This window comes from Eubalaena glacialis, chromosome 3 (genome assembly GCF_028564815.1).
Source record: "Eubalaena glacialis isolate mEubGla1 chromosome 3, mEubGla1.1.hap2.+ XY, whole genome shotgun sequence".
NCBI lineage: Eukaryota > Metazoa > Chordata > Mammalia > Artiodactyla > Balaenidae > Eubalaena > Eubalaena glacialis.
The window spans coordinates 85353780-85372052 of record NC_083718.1 but is presented as its reverse complement, the minus strand read 5'-3'; the positions used below and the strand labels follow the sequence as shown (position 1 = coordinate 85372052).

General features: G+C 55.8%; 1 protein-coding gene across 4 annotated transcripts; it reads right to left on the bottom strand.

Annotated features, from left to right (window-relative positions):
* Window positions 1-4032: 4032 nt before the first annotated feature.
* On the bottom strand, window positions 4033-17536 carry SEMA6C (semaphorin 6C). 4 transcript variants are annotated; one of them, XM_061183505.1, is made up of 20 exons: window positions 17295-17536; window positions 15248-15297; window positions 13347-13518; window positions 11661-11775; window positions 11313-11376; window positions 11100-11156; window positions 10634-10735; window positions 10318-10408; window positions 9991-10110; window positions 9723-9811; window positions 9181-9398; window positions 8765-8896; window positions 8339-8491; window positions 7923-8096; window positions 7505-7651; window positions 7128-7205; window positions 6948-7003; window positions 6724-6768; window positions 6269-6364; window positions 4033-5865 (listed from the first exon to the last, which is right to left on the bottom strand). In XM_061183505.1, the coding sequence occupies exons 3-20, from the start codon at window positions 13462-13464 to the stop codon at window positions 4814-4816; spliced, it is 2907 nt and encodes a 968-aa protein (XP_061039488.1). In that variant the 5' UTR covers window positions 13465-13518; window positions 15248-15297; window positions 17295-17536; the 3' UTR covers window positions 4033-4813. The 4 variants fall into 4 exon arrangements, with proteins under 4 accessions (XP_061039488.1, XP_061039484.1, XP_061039487.1 ...); XM_061183501.1 differs by lacking the exon at window positions 6269-6364; XM_061183504.1 differs by lacking the exons at window positions 6269-6364; window positions 17295-17536 and adding an exon at window positions 17144-17226.
* Window positions 17537-18273: the final 737 nt, after the last annotated feature.

Below are 18273 nucleotides of genomic sequence, written 5' to 3'. Positions count from 1 at the left end.
CCTCTACTCCAAGATCAGTAGGTAGAAAATACAAGAGAAGGTTGAAGTGGGAGCAGCCTAGTGATAATTACACCTATGTAGGAGTTTATGCAAGATGTCTGATAGCTAACAGTAAGTTTAGACTATAGGGGACCCCTGAGCCAGGTGTGGGGCTGCACTCTGCTACCATAAACAGTCCTAAAGTTTAAGAAAGTTCTTACTGTAAAGTAAAATGATATTTTAGAGGCCAATATCATAAATAATAACATGCTTTTAGTTCGTGCTACGTGTCAGTCAATGAGCTAGGAACTTTGCATGCACACAAACATACCTATCTTGCAAGGTGTGTATTATCTTCAGTATATAGATATTAAAAAACAGGCTGTGACTTTGCCCCAAGTCCCTCAGCTTAAAAATTTTTTTTTCTTTCTAAAACTACAGTTTCTACATAGAGTTAGTAGCGTTTTTTCCTCTGTAGTTTGTCCTTTAGTCACAATACCGTCTCACTTGATTTTGGGCAGCTTAATTCATCTCAAATTGCAGTTAAGAAACTGGAGAGAAGTAAATTCTCCAAGCAGCCTTTCTAGCAAAATCTCCAAATTAAGTTTTGCTTCAAAACTAATTCAGGAGGCATCTCCATAAAGCTGCTGGTCAGCAACACTTGAGCAAGGAGAGTCAAAGATAACCTCTCTTGCAGGAAATGGATGGGGTCTTCATCTCTAGGTGTGCTGGATTCTTCTGTCTTTCCTTTAGATCACTTTCCTCCTTCCTGTATCTCATTCTCTATCCTGGGAGGCTAACCTGTATGAATTTCATCAACGGGTTTCCTGTGCTTTGGCTTCCAGTTGGATTCAGTCAGTAGGGAGCTCTGGGCAGGAGACTGGATGGAGAGAAAAGACTGAAATCAGTGTGTTGATTTCCCAGGTTCCCTCCCTTGGGGTCACCTGGACCTAGCTGTATCCTTTGATTAAAGGCCACTGCTCCACTCAATGCAATCTCTCCTTCCAAGTCTCAGTAGCCATTACCTCCCTTTGTCCTTTCAGGTGTAAGGCTGTTACTAGCCTCCAGTTACTGACCTATCCCTTGCCAACACTTTTTAAAAGTAGCCCTTCATTATTTTGAGCATGTCAGCTATTTTCTGTTGGGACCCTAATACACCTGGTGAAGATAGGTGGTCTTTTGGATTCATAGACTTCATATTTTATCCACGTACTTCAATCTTACTCTCATACATGTGACCTTAAATTCTTATGAGTCAACAGTTCTGAAGGGTCAACTGCTGGATTAAGTAACAGGGAGTGACTCATACCTGTGTGGTTCCCAAGTGTGGGGTAGTAGCATCAAGGAGACATAAATCTGAGAGATAATAGCTCAGGCCCCTGTGACTTAGCTACCAAAGGACCCAAGATGCTGAACAGCTTTTCAAGCTTTGTGACTGTGGAACCTCCTCTGTTTCGGGTCCCCAAAGCTTTATACAAGCTGATGGACTCTGCCTACTGGGGCCCTGGTTTCTCCATAACCTCCCAGGATACCTCTGAGAAATCAGCTTAGAAATCCCTCAGGATGATAACTTTATCCTGTTGGTACATTCTGTTTTTTCTAAAGACAAAGTCTGAGCTAATGTCCTAATTTTAGAAAAAGACTATCAGGGCTTCCCTGGTGGCACAGTAGTTAAGAATCCGCCTGCCAATGCAGGGGACACGGGTTCAAGCCCTGGTCCGCGAAGATCCCACATGCTGCGGAGCAGCTAAGCCCGTGTGCCACAACTACCGAGCCTGCGCTCTAGAGCCCGCAAGCCACAACTACTGAAGCCTGCGTGCCTAGAGCCCATGCTCAGCAATAAGAGAAGCCACCGCAATGAGAAGCCCGTGCACCACAACGAAGAGTAGCCCCCGCGCACAGCAACTAGAGAAAGCCTGAATGCAGCAACGAAGACCCAACACAGCCAAAAATAAATAAAATAAATTATTAAAAAAAAAAAAAGACTATCAGCAGATTCCTGGGTTAGGATCATGTTTATCCCTGTGTTGACAGTGATAATAATTTCTTTCAGTTTATCCCTAATTTATTATTCACTACTCTGTCAGGATGAGGTGTTTCAGGATGAGTGCTAATGAATTGCATTCTTAATAGTCTATTTTGGGCAAATAACCATTTCCCACAAAGCACTTAATTTAAGCCTATATATTTATATGGTGCTTTATAAACCCCATGTTGGCATATGTTCTTTCCATACTTTACAAAAGAAATTGAGGCGCGGAGAGGTTAGTGGAATTGCCAAGGTCACCCATAAAATTATTAACTGGCAGAGTCCAAGGACTGTTGCTCTCACTGCAACATAGTTGCTTTCACTAGCCCTGAGAAGGTTCTGAGAGTCCAGCTTAGGCATTCTTGGCTAGAGAAGTTGCCATAGTGTTTTTGTTTGTTTGTTAATATTTATTTATTTTTGGCTGCGTCAGGTCTTAGTTGCCGCAGGCGGGATCTTTCGTTGCCACACGGGCTTAGTTGCCCCACAGCATGTGGGATCTTAGTTCCCCGACCAGGCATTGTACCAGCGTCCCCTGCACTGGAAAGCGGATTCGTAACCACTGGACCACCAGGAAAGTCCCCATAGTTTAGAAATACTAATAAATGAACATCCTTTACAATTAAACTGAAACCAGGACTTTAACCTGTAAATTGTTGCTTCCTGCAGAGTCACAAGGTTAAATTTCTATTGTACTTCTCTTTTGGGTCTACAGTTAAACCTGAGGATCTTTTACCCCTTTGTGACCACCATCAGGACAAGAACTGAAGTATCTGTGAGACTTGGCCCTTAGAGGGCTATGAAAGGTTGCAGTCTTAGAATTTTTCTTTGTCCTGGCTTGGTTTGAAATGGATAATGAAGTCAGGGAACTGGAAAGATTCTTTACTTCTTCCTTTCTCTCCTCCACTATCTAGCAACTAGCAATGATTTCAAAGTATCTCGGTTTAAGTAAGGTATCCAGTGAGAGAAAAAATTGAGATCTAAAGGACCTCTCCAGCCCGGTGAAACAAGCTCCAAGCAGAAAGAGGGTAGACTCTGGAGGACAGCCAAATTTGGTGGAACAAGCTATCCGATGTATGAGAAGTGTTCAGAGGGCATTTAAAAACCTTGAGGGTAAAATCTATAAACGAAGTTTGTAAGGATACAAAGGGAAACGGATTGCTGAGTAGAAGCAGATCGCAAAGTTAGGAATAATAGTCCAAGGTGAGTTTGAAGGAACCACCATCTCACAAGATACCATGTTTTCTCCTTTAGAAAGGGTTTTCACGTACATTATCGTACTTGACCCTCTCAACCCCATTTTTCAGGTGAGGAAACGGAGGCTTAGGGTAGAGCTTTGACTAGGCAGGATCACAAGCAGTAAAGGGCGGAGCTAGAAACCATCTCAGGGTTCTTCAAACTGTTCCCAGCGGATTCCTGCCGAGGGCTTTTAGGCAAAAAACTGGCGAGGCTTCCTTAGCTGCAAGGCGTGGTCTGGCCTCCAGGTGGCGCCAGCGGCAGGGCGGCCTAGGGCTCCAACCCGGTGGATATCCCCGCCACGCGCCAGTGAAAACCAGACTTGTAAATCCGCAAAAGCAGCCGCCGCCCGCGCGAGGCCTTAAGCGTCTTTAGCTCCAGGTAGTGGGCGGGGCAGGCCGTCCTGTTCGTCCCTCTCATTGGCCCTCGGGAGTAACGGGCAGGTATCTGCACCCAGCCCGGGCCAGAGGAACCTCACGACACACGCTAGCTGATCTTCCGCGCGCGGGGCTGGAGTGCGGCCCGGGAGTCCGCGAGAGGAGGCTACGCATGCGTGCAATAAAATAACGCTTCTCGGCACCCCTCTGGCTCCGCGAAGAGGAACTGCTCCTGAGGGAACTGCTGGGGCAAACCCCTAACTTCACCAGGACTTTGCTGGGGTTTTTTTTTGCAGCCTACCCCTCTTGCGACCCGGGTTTTTCCAGCCAAATTCCCTTTATGACAAGATTTCCTGATGCGAAACTTAAGTCACTTACGCTGCAGCTTCATTTTATTTCTCCAAAAATACCCTCCCCCCACGCCAGAGCATTCTACGAAAAAGTCCCTCTTATCTCGGTCCAGAAACGTGCTCGGAGTACCCTCCCTAACCCCACCTAAATTCTAGCCGGGGTCTCCTGGGCCCTGGTTCATCTCCACGCACCATTTCTTAGCTTGCCTGCTTCAGGAAATCTTTCCTGATTAACCCCGGTGGGAGCGCAGCCATCCCAATTACTCGGGAGAGAGCTCAAGGCCAAGTTGAAGGCAGGGATTCTGGAGAAAAAGGGCTCAGAGCAACCGACCGACTCCCGCCCCGCCCCCTCCGCGAGTAAAGTCAGGCAGCGGCTCGGGGACACAGCTGTATTGGGAAGGGGAGGCTCCTACACAGTAGGAGGAGGCACGTCCCAGGAGGCCCGAGAACTCTGTACACAACGGGCGTCGCGCAGCCCCGTCCGTCCGCCGTGCGGCCCGCCCGGGGCCCAGTCTCTGGAGGCCCGGAGGGGCGAGTTAAGGCAGCTTGGCTGAGGGAGGTGGGGGGGGTGGGAGTGTGCCAGTTCCCCCCGAAAAGCTGGCTCACTGAGGGGGCGAGCTTCTCACCTCCCACTCCTCTCTCGAGGACAGGGGGAAAGACAGTCGGCAGTCAATAAATAAACCCGGGGCGGGCAGGGACCCCGGGAGACTCTCAGAGTCCAGGAAGGCTGGAGGTGTGGAACAAGGAGAGAAGGAGGTGACCTGTCCTTGGAGATGCGTCCACGCTCACGGCCTTTGAGGGCATGGGCCTCGAGGGTCCCATTTGAGGCCTTGGAGCAGCTCCCTTTAAAAGTTAAAATGGTTGCCACTAGGGACGGCCGGCTGCGAGGAAGGCCCGACAAGGGGAGGCTTCAGGGGCACCTGGGGCTTCTCGACGTCCACCCTCTTTAGGGCGCGGCCCCGGTGCCCCTCAGGCCGGCCCAGGTACAGGAGGTGTCTCCCGGCACCCCCGGAGTACCTGGAGGGGCCTCCCGAGGGGACTCGGGTGAGCAGCGCGGGGGGTGCACGGTGCGTGGAGAAGGGCAACCTCCGGCTGCCGCCCACCCCGAGCCGGGGAGCTGGGGCGGAGACAGCAGGCCGGGTGGCGGGGGCCGGGCGCTTGCCCTCCGGGGGCACGTCCAGCCTCCGAGGCGTGGCACAGTCCCGGGGTAGCAGGCTGGGGCCGGCAAAGAGGGTGGGGGCGGGGGCGGGGGCGGGCTCGGGCGGCAGCGCCCGCGAGGTGAAAGGGGCGGCGGCCGGGGGCTCGGCCTCCTTCCTGGGCGGCTGCGGGCCGTGCAGGTAGCGCAGCAGTTCCTCGAGGGTGGTGACTTCCACGGCTTGCCCGGGACAGCCGGGCGGCGGCGGCCTCACCAGCACGCGCGGCGCGGGGCCGCCCGCCGTGTTGCCGCCCCGGGCGCGGCCCCGGCCCTCCTTGGCGTTGTTCCCGTTCTGGTTCCACTCCCAGGGACACCCGGCGTGGCGGAGGTGCTTGACCGGCAGCTCCGGCGTGGACTCCGGGGTGGGCAGGCAGGCCAGCTCCGGCGGGGGTACGCCCTCGGGAGGAGGCAGGAAGGTGGTGTAAAGCTGGGGTGTCTGTGCCCCCTCTCCGTCCTTGGACGTTGGCTGCGGCTCTGGGCCCGCCCCGTGCAGACGGGCCAAGCTGCGAAGGGAGAGAGGGCGCGGGAGCCCCGCAGTCTCGATATCCTTGCTCCGACGTCTGTGGGCGCGGCGACAAGCGCAGGAGACCAGGAGGCCAGAGACCGAGGCGCCCAGGGCGAAGGCTGCGGCCACACAGGCCAGGAGGAGTGGGATGGGGACGGAGCGGGAGACTGAGTCTGGCGGGAGGTCCCGTCGCACGCCTGCCGACCGAGAGGAAGGAGGGAGGCTCAGCGAAGGTAGGCCAGCGGGATGGCAGGTTCCGAAGTGTCGCCTCTCTCCTGATGCTGCTTAGCTCCAACGCAGCTTTGACCCTCTTCAGGAATCACCTCCCCTGACCCCTCAACACACACAACCCACCGAACTACCTTTCACACGCAAGCTAGAGCTTGGGCCTGGGGAGTCCCCATCCCAGCTCTAGCCCCTGTAGCCATGCCAAGAGCAACTGCAAAACTCTGCCCGTGCTGAGGGAGGCGGGGCTGGGAGGGCAGGATCCAAACAGGCATTATTAGTGAGCACCAAACAGCGATCAGGGAGGGGCTTAGAATTCTTCAAGAATCAGCAGCCCCACACTTCACTCTTGTCCCTCCCAGCCAGCCCCCTTACCCTGAGTGTGAGCTCCAAGAGTGGAAGACTGGGGCCGGGGGTGGGCATCACTGGGGGGGCTTGGGGTCTCAGGGGAAGGGCCAGGACTCAGAAGCACTGGTGACAGAGACCAGGTCAGAGCCAGTGAGGCTCCTGCTCTCCACCTCTGATACCCATTCAGCGGGTCCCCGCACCCCCTTTGGAGCCCAAAGGTCCAGAACTGCAGCCTTCATTTTCCTCTGGAAATGGGGAAGGGCTCACCATGCAAGGCATTCTTTCATTTATTTGTTCAAAAACTATCTATTAAGCACCCTATTATGTGCCAAGCACTGAGCTATATGCTAGGTATTTGGAGGATGCTAACCCTTTTCTGAGACTCTCTCAGGGTGTCCAGGGTGCTGGTCTGCTGCTGCCATGGGGCACAGACTTGGGTGAGTGTGGGCTGAGCAAGGTGAAGTTGGGACAATAGAACTCACCATAAGCAGAATCCCCTGTGCCAGACTGACTCCCAGTAGCTCCATCTATGAAAAAGGGAGAGAGAGGGTGAAGATGGGGGCAGAGGGAAGCTTCATGAAGAACTGATGGGCATGACTGTACCACAGAAGGAGAGAAAGACAAAAGCCCACAGCTGGGATGGTGTCTATGGCCATCAGAGCCATGCACGACAATGGCTACAGCTACCCCTGCCCCTTCTGTTTACCTTGGCAGTCATCATGCTCCATGGATTCCTGGTTCCCAGCTGGATGCACATCAATCCTAGGAGGAAATGGAGGTGGCTCAGTGCAGGTATACATCTTGCCCCCATCCCCCACCCTAGCCCTCAGCTTCCTCTCTTAGTGGGGAACTTTCTCTTCAGGAGATCCAGGAGCCTCTCACTTACCCACCAGGTCCCCTGATATCCACACAGCCTCTGGAGCTATCCCATCCACAGTATGGGTCCTGAGAAGCCAGACAGCTCCTAGGGAAAACTGAGTCATGTGAGGCTGGGACCCTCTCCACCCTAATCACATTCCGTTCCCCTGCCTCTTCCACTCTCACCCTGGCTTGCAGGAGGCTCTTAGCCTGATACTCCCATCCTATCCACCCCAATCCCTAGTCCAGTCCCTGGTTACTGCCCACCTGCAGAATGCTTGAGATACCCAGCCCCAAACCATCCCCTGGGTGGCGTTTCCCTGCCACCCACAATGCCTGTGTTCCTGTGTGCCTGCAGGCCCAGAGAGCCCACCCAGGCAGGGCCTGACCTCAGGTCCCTCTCACCTCCGACAGGCCCCATGCCGGGCACATCGACTGAGAGGGAGGTAGATGATACAGCCAGAAAAAGCCACAAAGAGCCTGTGACCTTCAGTGTCCAGCTCCAGCCCTATGACCCGCCGTGCTGTTTGGGCTGCCCGCTTCCCACTGCACCTAGGGTGAGGCCAGAAGGAGTCAGAGATGGAGCAGGTGAGGCTCCTTTTTCCCTGGGTGAGTTAAAGAACAGAAGGGGGGGAGGCATACAAGCAACTGAGTACAACTCACAGGGCTACTCTGCCCCAACACAGTGTCCAGCTTCTCGCCAAGGCCCTCTCTCTTCCCCACAACTTCCAATATTGGAGTCCCCACCCCATCCCCATATCCCCATCTACCACTTCACATCCCATCCCTGCTCTGCAGGGGGCCTGCTGGACAAAGGGCTCACCGGGAGGGGCTGTAGGCATCGATCTCTTCCAACAGAATGGGCTCAGGGCCCCCAGATTGCCCCCATGGGGGCAGCACCTTCAGCACTGTCCCATCGTTGGAGCCAAGGAACAGGACTGTGGTATTACTGTAGGGACCAGCCATGCCATCCACAGCTACCTGGGTCAGTAGGGCCCTGGAGGGATAGGCCTCAGGTCAGGACAACCTGACCAGTGGAAGCTTGAGTGTTTCAAGGACAGCACATGTGTCTGGGTACCCCCTTCTCTGCCCTTCCCCCAGCCCACTGTTTTCTTCTTAGCTCTCTCCCTTCCACTTTCACGGGTTCTTCCTCCTACCAGTATGATTTACATGGTGGGGTCAGGGAAAGAGAGTGGCTGGTGGGGGGAAGGCAGTGGTCAGCATTTTCTAGCCCCATACCTGCTGGTGAGGGTGAGCAGAGGCTGATGGGTGGCAGGCGGCACGGCAGGGTCCAGGAGTGGGTGAGCCTTGATGAAGGTCAGGACATCATCAGGGAGGTCTCGAGAAGAGGGGAACAATGCAGCTACACCTACTCCTGCACAGGATCCTGGCCTGGTGGACACAAAGGGAGAGGGAGCCTTAGGGCAGGGAGCTGGGGCTTAGTTAGGCTGTGTGACCACCAGCTACCCACTGCTCCCAAACATGATTGGTAACCCTTGTTCCGCCTACACACAGACATTCACACTACTGCTTCCCTTCCCTGCTGCCAACCCGCTACAGCCCCCTCCCCAGGCCTTGGACACCTTGCCCACTTCTCATAATCCCATTTGGGGAGCAGACACTGCTTGTTTCTACCTCCACAAAGGCCACCCCCACCCTGCGTACCTGGGGGAGGGGACCCTGTCCTCAGACACAGGGGTCCAGGCCCCATCCAGACTCCTCTGCTCCTTGAACTTTCCCTCAAACCCACGCTCAATATCATCCAGGTAGAAGGCACAGACCGCAGAGCCGGGGATGCTGAGGGAGCCAGAAAAGGATGTGGGCTAGGTGTGGGAAGGGACAGCACAGTTCCTCCTAGGTAAGACATGGCAGCTCCCCTTCATATACCGTATTAGGGTGGAGACTGAGAGGGTGGGGCAGCCCCTGGGGGCCACGCTAGGAGAAAAACGGTGGGCAGAACAGCAAACTGGCTTTGAATGGAGCTTCAGCTCACTGCCCTCATCAATAGGCATTGAGAGAGGAACTTGGATGCCGGTGGGGCAGGGGACAGATTGGGCCACATTGGTTAGTCTGGTACCAACCTATTGGTCTGGGTGGTGAAGACCCCAAAGAGAGCAGAGCGGCCATACAAGTTCACAGGCCCTGTCAAGGCCTGTAAGACGTCAAAATAGAAGGTAGAGTCCCCAGGGACAGAGCAGTTGAGCCGCAGCTTCAGGAAGGATGTCCAGTGGCGGTCCAAGGCCCGAGGTGAGCCGCCCATGTCACGCTTACACACACGGGCCACACGGGAGAACTGTACCTGTGTGGGGGAGAGTTGGAGATGAGGAGATCGGTGAGAGAGAATCCCAGGGCCAGCAGGGTGAGAGCAATGTGGTGAGTTAGAGCACCAAGAGACAAATGTTAGGGGCACAGCAAAGGAAGGGTGTGGTCGGTCAATGTGGGTCAAGGTGAGGGACCTAGCAGGATGCGGGGGCAGAGGCCTGGGGGCTACTCCAAGTTGGGGCCTCAGAGTCCAGGGGACTGCGTTGTGGAGATTAGGGCCAGGAGATCTCCCCTGAATGACTGGCTCCTCACCATCCAGCAGAGCCCTCTAGCTACCCACCCCTGGTGCCCACTTCCTTACCCTCCCCAGCCGGGCGTCCTCCACAGAGACTTCTCGGAAGAAGAAGTAGACATGGTCTCCATGCTCCAAAGCGTGGACAAAGTGTGGCTCTGAAGGGGGAGTGAGAGGAAAGGTACGGAAGAGAAACTACACCTGTTCAGAAGCTCCTGGCCCCCCACAGCCTCTCCCCTCTGCATACATGCTCACCACTACCACCATCTGCCTGCCATCGACCGCCCCCTGCACCTCCTCCCCAAGAGCAGCCTCCCTGCCCTAGGCCCGCCCTGACCTCGGAGCCACTTGGAGTCGTACTTGGCGGAGCGGAGTGGGGGCTGAGGCCCAAGGCTTCTGTAAACCACAGCGTCACTGGCCTGGAAATCCGCGGCTGTGGCTGAATACAGGCTGCCCTCTGGAGGGGTAGGGTGGGGTCAGGGGAGGGCTCAGGGATCCATATCTTGGCTCTTCTTGGGCCTCCCACACCCCTCCCTTGGCCTGACCCTGGCCCCTACCTTAACCCTCCACTCAGGAGCATGGGGGAAAGACCAAATTAGGAAAGGGGCTAACGTGGGAGTTCCCTCCAGCCACATGCCTGCTGCTCACATGCCCAGGTGCACACCTGCAAAGACGGCCACGTTGGACTGGGTGGCATCAAAGGGGCATCGAGCCTGCCCACTCAGCTCCTCACCCTCCTGCTGCAGCGAAGTTATCTGGAGGCAGAGGAAACAGGTTCTTGGAACCCTTGGGGTGTTGCGAGTCTGGCTCCATAGCCCACTTCCTCGTGTCCCCTTGCCTCCTTGCTCCACCCCTTCCGGACCCCTCCACTCTGGGCACTCCTGTTCCCCTACCCCTGCTGGTCCATCCCCACTGAACTGATTGCCCAGCTTGGGTTCTTCTCCCACTCCAGTCCTGATGCCCCGCCCTCGCCTTTGTACCCCATAGCTGCGGCACACGGGGCTGAATGAGTTCGTTCCACAGGCAAGGAGTGTCTGGGAGTCCCAGGGAACGAGAACACGAATGTAGTTGTAGCACTCGTCCTAGAAAATCCAAAATTCTCGGTCAGTGACAGGGCTGCCTGGGACTGGGATGGGGTGGGGGGGGTCACAGGAAGTAGGGCTACTCCACTTGAGCCAGGTAGAGCAGTGTGGGGTAAAGTCCCAACTAAGCTATCTACTCCTGGTCCTGTGGCCTTGGGCAAGTTCTTTGGCCTCTCAGAGCCTCACTTTCCTTTTGTGTGAGGTGTGTGAAGGAAGCTAAAAATCATGAACTCCCTTTCCTGTACATTTTCCTCTGCGGACCAAGATGAGAGAAGTGGGGGGGAAGTGGGCACAGTGGAGGGCCACTTAGACAGAGCCTGGAGGCAGGGTCATCTTCCCTCAAGATTCTCATCCCACTCCTCACCGTCAGCTTCCCCCGCACGGCACAGTTCTCCATGTCTTGACTCCTCCATGTTAGATACTGGAGGGAGAAGTAGAAGGGGAAAAATCATGGGGCAACCTGGAACCACCTCACATTATGGCTCCTCTTGGAGTCTTCTACCTACCCACTTGATCCCGGTTAGACCTTTCCCAGCCTCCTCTCCATGCCTCAACCTCCTTCCACACAGCCCCTCACCTTGTTGGGCACTAGCCCCTCCCCTTCTTCTTGGGCTTGAAGATCGAAGGAGAAAACGTGATCCCTGAAGAGACAGGCAAGGAGGGATCAGAGCCAAGCCATGGATCCCCACCCGAACTCCTGAGCCTCCCACCTTGCCCGTGTTCAGCTGCTCAGGGACAAACAGTGCCCTCTCTCCTCCCCCTTACTCCACAACTTGGCAGTTGTGCTCTGGGTCCTAGCATGCCCATGTCCCATGGCTTATACACCTGCATGTGTCCCCTGCAAGATGTTGCAGTGGCCACACAGGTCCCATGCCTGCCCAGGAGCAGGCCTGTCAGCCCCACAATGGTGCCGCAGCCAGTTTACCGGGCAGCCACTAGCAAGGTCCGGTTCAAGGTCAGGAATCTCTGAAAGTCCAGCCCAAGTTCTGCCACCACAGCATCATCCTCCAGGCCCCGGAACCAGGATAATGGGGAAATACCTAGAAGGCACAGAGAGGTGGGTGCTGAGGACCAGCCAGAATACCACGTACTCCCTCGACACCTTCTCCAACCAGATGAAACCCAGCCACGGACATAAAATGGATATGTGAGATGAGTTGTGAGGTATTAATAAAGCTATTAATAAGGCTATTAATAAATGTAATACCAGCTAACTCTGAGCACTTAACCTCTGCCAAGCACTATGTTAGCAGGTTAGATGCATTGTCTCACTTTAGACAACAACCCTATGAGGCAGGTACTAACATTGGCCCCATCTTACAGATGAGGAACCTGAGGCTTAAAGCCATTAAGAAATTTGCACAGCTCATTTAGCTTGGAAGTGGCAGGCACCCCAGTTGAGATCCAGGTCTGTCTGACTCCAGAATTGAGCCCAACCCCTTCTTGGAACTGCCTTAGGGCTAGCAATTCCCTTTCACTCCCACATTGTACACTGTCCCATGTGGACCATTTACTCACCCCATTTCTCCCAGCCCTCTCTTTGCACCCTCCCCTCAAGGCTCTTCACAGGCCACCTCAGCCCTCCAAGGTTTCTGCCTCCTCTGACCAACTCCAGCATCCACCTGGCCTGATCATGGAAACCACAGTCATCAGCGTTCAAAGGGACCCCCGAGTTCAGAGAGAGATGATTTAACATTCTTATGGTGCTTCGCACCACGTCTGGCACATGTGTTTGCTGCTCTTATCTATCCCCCAACAGTTACTCCCAATAACCTAACTGCCATTCCTTCGTCCTTAAATTTACTCTAAATCCTGCATATATAACAGGAACCTGCAAACAGATAAAGGTCCTTCTCAGAAAAAGTTGGCTGGTGGTTTCCCTCACGGTGGGACCTAGACTTGGTAGTGATAACGTGGTGGAGAGGGAGGTAAGAGGTGTTGGAAACCACTGAATTAGTCCCAAGCCTTCAATTTGTAGCTAATAATAATAGCAAACATATATAAATCATTTACTTTGTGCCAGACAGTGTTCTCAGAACTTTACCTGTATTACCTCATTTAATCCCTAAATAACTCTATGAGGTAGAATACTATTATTAGTATTATTTTTTTTTTTTTTCGGCTGCACTGCATGGGTTGCAGGATCTTAGTTCCCCAGCCAGGAATTGAACCAGGGCCACCACAGTGAAAGCATCGAGTCCTAACCATTGGACCACCAGGGAATTCCCGGTAAAATACTATGACTATCTTCATTTTGCAGATGAGGAGACTGAGGCAAAGAAAGGTTAAATAACTTGAAGAGCTCACACAGCTAGTGAGCAGCTTAGCAGGGGTTCAAACCTGCTAAGGTTTGGTCTGGCCGAGAGTCCACATTCTTTATCACTGAACAATGCTGCCTGGAAGTGAAGGAAGTAGGCCCACAGAGGAGAAGTGACTGACCTGAGGTGCCAGCTCACTCTACCTGTCTTCTCCCCTTTTCTGGTCAGGCTCTTAGCTTCCTTGAGACTGAGAGCCTTCCTGCGCCTTGCCACCCACACAAGGGGTCTCAGTGTCTACCTGCCAAGACTGAGTGCTGAGCTCATATAGAGGGGGCGAGGTACCAAGCACTCACCTTGCAGGTCAGAGGTCAGCAGAGGGAGGGGGTCCTGGGGAAAGGCAGCCTGGGTGTGGGGAAGTGACAGCAGCAACAGCAGTAGCAGCAAGGGCATGAAGCGGGGGGCACGGGGCATCCTGTGTGGGGCAGCTCAGGCCCCAGGGGTTGCCCCCTCACCCATATGCTGGCCCTGAAAGAGAAGACAGAAAAGTGGGGGAAGGGGTCAAATTTCCTCCACCTTTTGAAGCAGGAGGACTCCTTCCCAGGTCTATCCCCAGAAGACCCAGTGCAGTAGGGAGAAGAACCCTCTCTCTGGCACTGCCTCAGTCCCAGCCAGCTGTCACTGTCACTCAAGGCCCTTCCCTGTCCAACTGGCCCAAACTGGCTGGTACGAAGCCTGCCAGCATGACCCCAGGTAAGGACAGGACCCGCCTGCTCCCCCTCCCAGCCTTCTCACTCAACCTTTTCTCCTCTCTCCTGACTGGGCCTGGGACATTCAGTAGGTGACACCTCCTGGCCCCCCTCTTGCTAACCTCTTCTCAGCTATAATTAGACACTGAAGCCTTAAAATTATAAATAGTGACTCCTTGGCACTGGGGAGGAGGAAGAGGGCACCATGTCTGCCTCCCCCCTCCCTCCCGGACCCCCATGGCACCCGGGAGCAATTTAGGCGCTGTGCCCTGGTAGAGGCAGCTGCGAAGCAGCCATCATTGTCTAGGGTTGAGGAAGAACAGAGTGGGGGAGGCAGCCTAGGGGTCTTTGTCCTGGTCTAAGCTCACGCTTCTGGGGCCCTTCCCATTGCTAGGGAGAAGCTGAGTGAGTAGGGAGGGGAGTGGGGGAGGGGGGCTGTCTTAGCCAAAAATGAATCTGCATCAAAGCCAGATCAGAGGCTAAATTTAGCTCTGGCCGCAGCTGTCTGCCCGACCACTGTGCCCCCTCCCAGCCTCCCTAGCCCCCTGTTCCCTCCCTGACTCCTAAGAACCACTGCATGTGCTTAATGTGGGGAAGAGCAGACCCACCCGCTATTAGGAGCCAGGCATAGAAGGGGCTATACTGGTGAGGAGATATGGCTGAACATGTCTCTCCTTCCCTTCCCTTCCCTCTTCGGACTGCCTTGGAATGAAAATATAAATAATTCAATGACAGCCAGGCGATTGTAGCCCAAAGTCCAGGAAAAGATAGATATGGTGGAAGGGACGGTGAGACAGCCCTCCTTCCCACCCATCAGCCTCCATCAGCCTCCCCCAGCCAAGCTGACCCTGGCTGGAACCCACAGTGGGAGGTGTACACCAGCTTCCTGCCTTCCCCTGAAGTCGAAGTGAAGGGCTGAGTAGGCTCGGGAAATCAGGTCAGGAAGGGTGAGACTCCTTCCTTTCTGTGAACAGACAGTCATCCTTCACTAATCCTTAGTTGCCTGTCCCGCCATGTCCCCTAAAGAAGAGACCCTGGGCTTCCAGGCTTAGCCCATTCCATCCAACAACTCCACTCTCGGAGCCAGGACCCACGTGTACCCCACCCACAATCCAGCGTCACTGGTGGGGAGGCTGATGCCAGATGGGGTCCCAAGAGAGCTGGAGGAAGGGAAGGGGTAGGAGCACCTAACGATGACCCCCTCCCCAGGGGCAGAGCAGTCAGCTAGCTAAAGACCCTCTGGTGCTGAAAGGCCAAGCCTCCCTCTGCCACCCCCGCCCCATGTTTCTGGATGTTGGTGCTCCCAGGGGAAGAGAAAGGGACACAGCTTGTCTCCTATCCACCCCCTCCTGCCCCCTCCCCCACAGGTTGCCCTGGGCAACTGGTATCTTCACCCAGGAAACAACTTCAGTCTCAGGCAAGTGGGGAGGACAGTCAGACCCTCTTTCTGCTCCCAGGCCATGCCTGTTTCCATCCCCTGCCCTCAGGAGCTGTTGCCCTTTCCTTACCTGGGGTGGTGACTCCTGTGGGGGTTTGAGGGGGATAGGAGACCTCTGACCTGATGAAAGAAGGGACAAAAGGAGGGAAGAGGCTGAGCTATACCTCCTTACCACATCCAATAGAAGTGAATGTGAACATTCAGGAGAAGTCTAATGAGGCTAGGGTAGGGGAGATGCTGCCCTGGAAGTCGGGGGCACATTGACATTGAGCTTGATTACAAAGGTGCTGGCTGCTTCATGCCCAGAGACGTGAGGGCAAGGGCTGGGGCTGGCCCCTACCCAGAAACTCCTGGAACTGCAGGACCAGTCTTGGGAAAAGGGGTGACTGGGAGAGTTTGGAGGGCATGACGACCACTCCCACATTAAAACCTTCAGAATCCAGCAGCCTTCTTAGCAAAAGCTCCCTAGCTGGGGACAATAGAGGCTAATTTGCATCTCATTTGCATGCTCTTCATTTCTAGGCAAAATGCTCTGATAGCAAGCACCCCCAGCCCCTTCCTTCTTCCCTGAGAGCAGTCCCTGCCTCCCTCCCACCCAGTCTCTCTCCACCCTACCCCCCACCTTAGACTGGATTAGTCCAGCCTCTAAAAACACTTGGTTGGCCATTGCATTGGCCCCCTAGACTTAACTATGACATATCTTTAAGGGGGCTTCCCATAGCTGATTTTAGGGAGCAGCATCTGAGCGGCCCCCATCCGACCCCTGGCTTGGGGAAAGGCTTACCCTGCCGGGACCAATCCCAGCTGCTTCATACCCCCCATCTGGAGCGAATGGGGGAGGCCTGGCCGGCTCTTTCTCCCCTTCCTAGGTTCTCCCCTTGCTGGGAAGAGGAAACAGCCCTTCTGTCTCCTCCTGGCCCCGCAGCCACCTCTGGGGAGTGGCCCGGGTCAAAGCCAGATTCTAGCGGGGGCTGGGGAAGGGATGGAGAAGGGGAGACTGGGTGGGGGACAAGAGCAGGAAGCCCTCGGGCTGGTCGCCCGCCCCAGTCCACCTTCCTCTAAGGAACGGGGGGCGCGCCAAGGAGCCTCACGGAACGGGCACGTTCCCTTCTCCAAGACAGTTCCCCCCCACCCTTAGCTCTCAGCCCCAGGCTTGCTACCTACCCTCCCTCCCACCCAGTCCCCAACGAGGATAATCCAGGTGTCTAGAGCCTCGCATGAGGTGGGCCTGAAGCCAGGGGCTCTACGTGTCTCCCCCTCACTGGATCTGGGGCTCCGAGAGGGGCGGGTAGGAGAGTCTGGGCCGGGACCGGGTCCCAGAGCCACGTTAGCGGGAGGAGGGGCTGGAGGGGCCTGCAGGCGCAGACCGAATGGGGATGGGAGCGGGGGTTGGGGAGTGGAGGCGGGTCTCCGAGGCCAGGGAAACAGGGCCAGAGGCTTGGAACCGATGAGGGCGGGCCTGGGGCCAGGGCTGAGCGGGGACCGCGGGCTCGAGATGCAGTCGCCAGCTGGGCTCTCCTCCTTGGGAGACCTCGGTCTAACAAAGCCCCAGGGCGAGTGGGGTGAAGGAAGGATATGGGCACCAGGACTGTTGTTTCTCAGGGGCCCCATTCCCGACTCTATGCCCAAGCCAACCCCCTGGGAGGTGCTCAGACTCCCGCTTGCACAAGGACAGAGGTGCAGCTGTAACACCAAAGTCTGGAACGACGTGTTCCCCTTCCCATCCCTGCAGGGGCAACGAGAGGGTCCAGTTCTCCACGGGTCTCGAAGCCTTAATTTCTCTGCTGGAGAGGAAAGAGACCAGGTTTTCCACCCTCTGTACGGTGCGCGCCTCAAATAATCCCTTTCGCGCTCCCCAATCCAAGGGATGCGACTCAGAGAAGCCGGGTCGCAAGAGGTGCCCAGACCCTGCGCCCCACAGTCCCGTGACAGGGCTTGGCCACGGTCCCCTCTTCCCTCCACGCACCCCAACTCCGCTGACCCTCTCCGTCAACCAAGCACACATCGCTCTGGCACCCTCCCAGGCGGGTCCCTCTGGCACTTCGGAAGCTTGCCCCCAGCCTTAGGCGCCCCGATCCTCCCCGACGCCCTGCAGCCCCAGCCCTGCTCCGGGGTACTTGCTCCGAGATCCGGGTCAGTGGAATAGAGATCTCAGCGGGCGGGCAGCGGCCGCGCACCGCGCCGAGTTCGCAGTCGGTGGTTGGGGCTCTAGCGAGACGTGATGAACGTCTGAATTGGATGGAGCTTGGATCTGAGCTCCCGGGCGCTGTCAGGTCGGGTGAGCCCTGGATCCCAGTCGCAAACCCCACTCCCGCCGCGGCTCCGCGGAGGAAAACAATGCGACCGCCCGGAGCTCTGGGCCGGGCCCCAGCCGCCCCGCCCGCCTCCTGGCCGGACCCGCCTCCGGCCCGCCTCGGGGTCTGCACAACTAATCCGGCTCTCGGAGGCCGGCTAGACACCGCCTTCTCGACACCTCTCCACCAATAGCCCTCGGAGGAGGAGGGGCGCCAGGAGCACCGCCCACCGAGAAGGCCTGGCCGGGAGGTTGAGCTGGAGACCAAAGCCAGGCGCGAGATCGACGGACAGTCGCTGAGACCCGGACAGAGGAGGGGGTCACACGCTTTAACATGGAGAGGCCCTGGGGAGAAATCTCACAACAAGAGAGGAAGGAACAGCAGCTGGGAGGAGAGACAGGAAACCCGAGGACCTCTGGGCTGTCAGAGCCGGCGTGACCCTCCCTCCCTCCTTTCTCCTCTCCAATGGCTTTGGCTACCCTGCTCCTGGGTACACCTCTCCGCTACTCTGCCCCCAAACCTCTGTTCCTCCTCTCTACTCTTTTTAAATCAACCCCTTTATTTCTTCCCATGTGCCTCCTCTGGTTCATCCTGACCCGGATAAGGGAGGCCTAGCATGCACTTGAAGACTTGAGGCCTGGGAAAGGAAAGGAAGATGTCGCCAGGAAGTTTTCCTTATCCCCATCATCTCCCCTCCCACCCCTATTGTCAAAGCAAGATGGGGTTGGGCCAGTTGGCTAGGAACTAAGGAGCCAGGAAGCCGGGGTGGCCAGCAGTGAGGATGTTGGTTGATGGAAGAGGA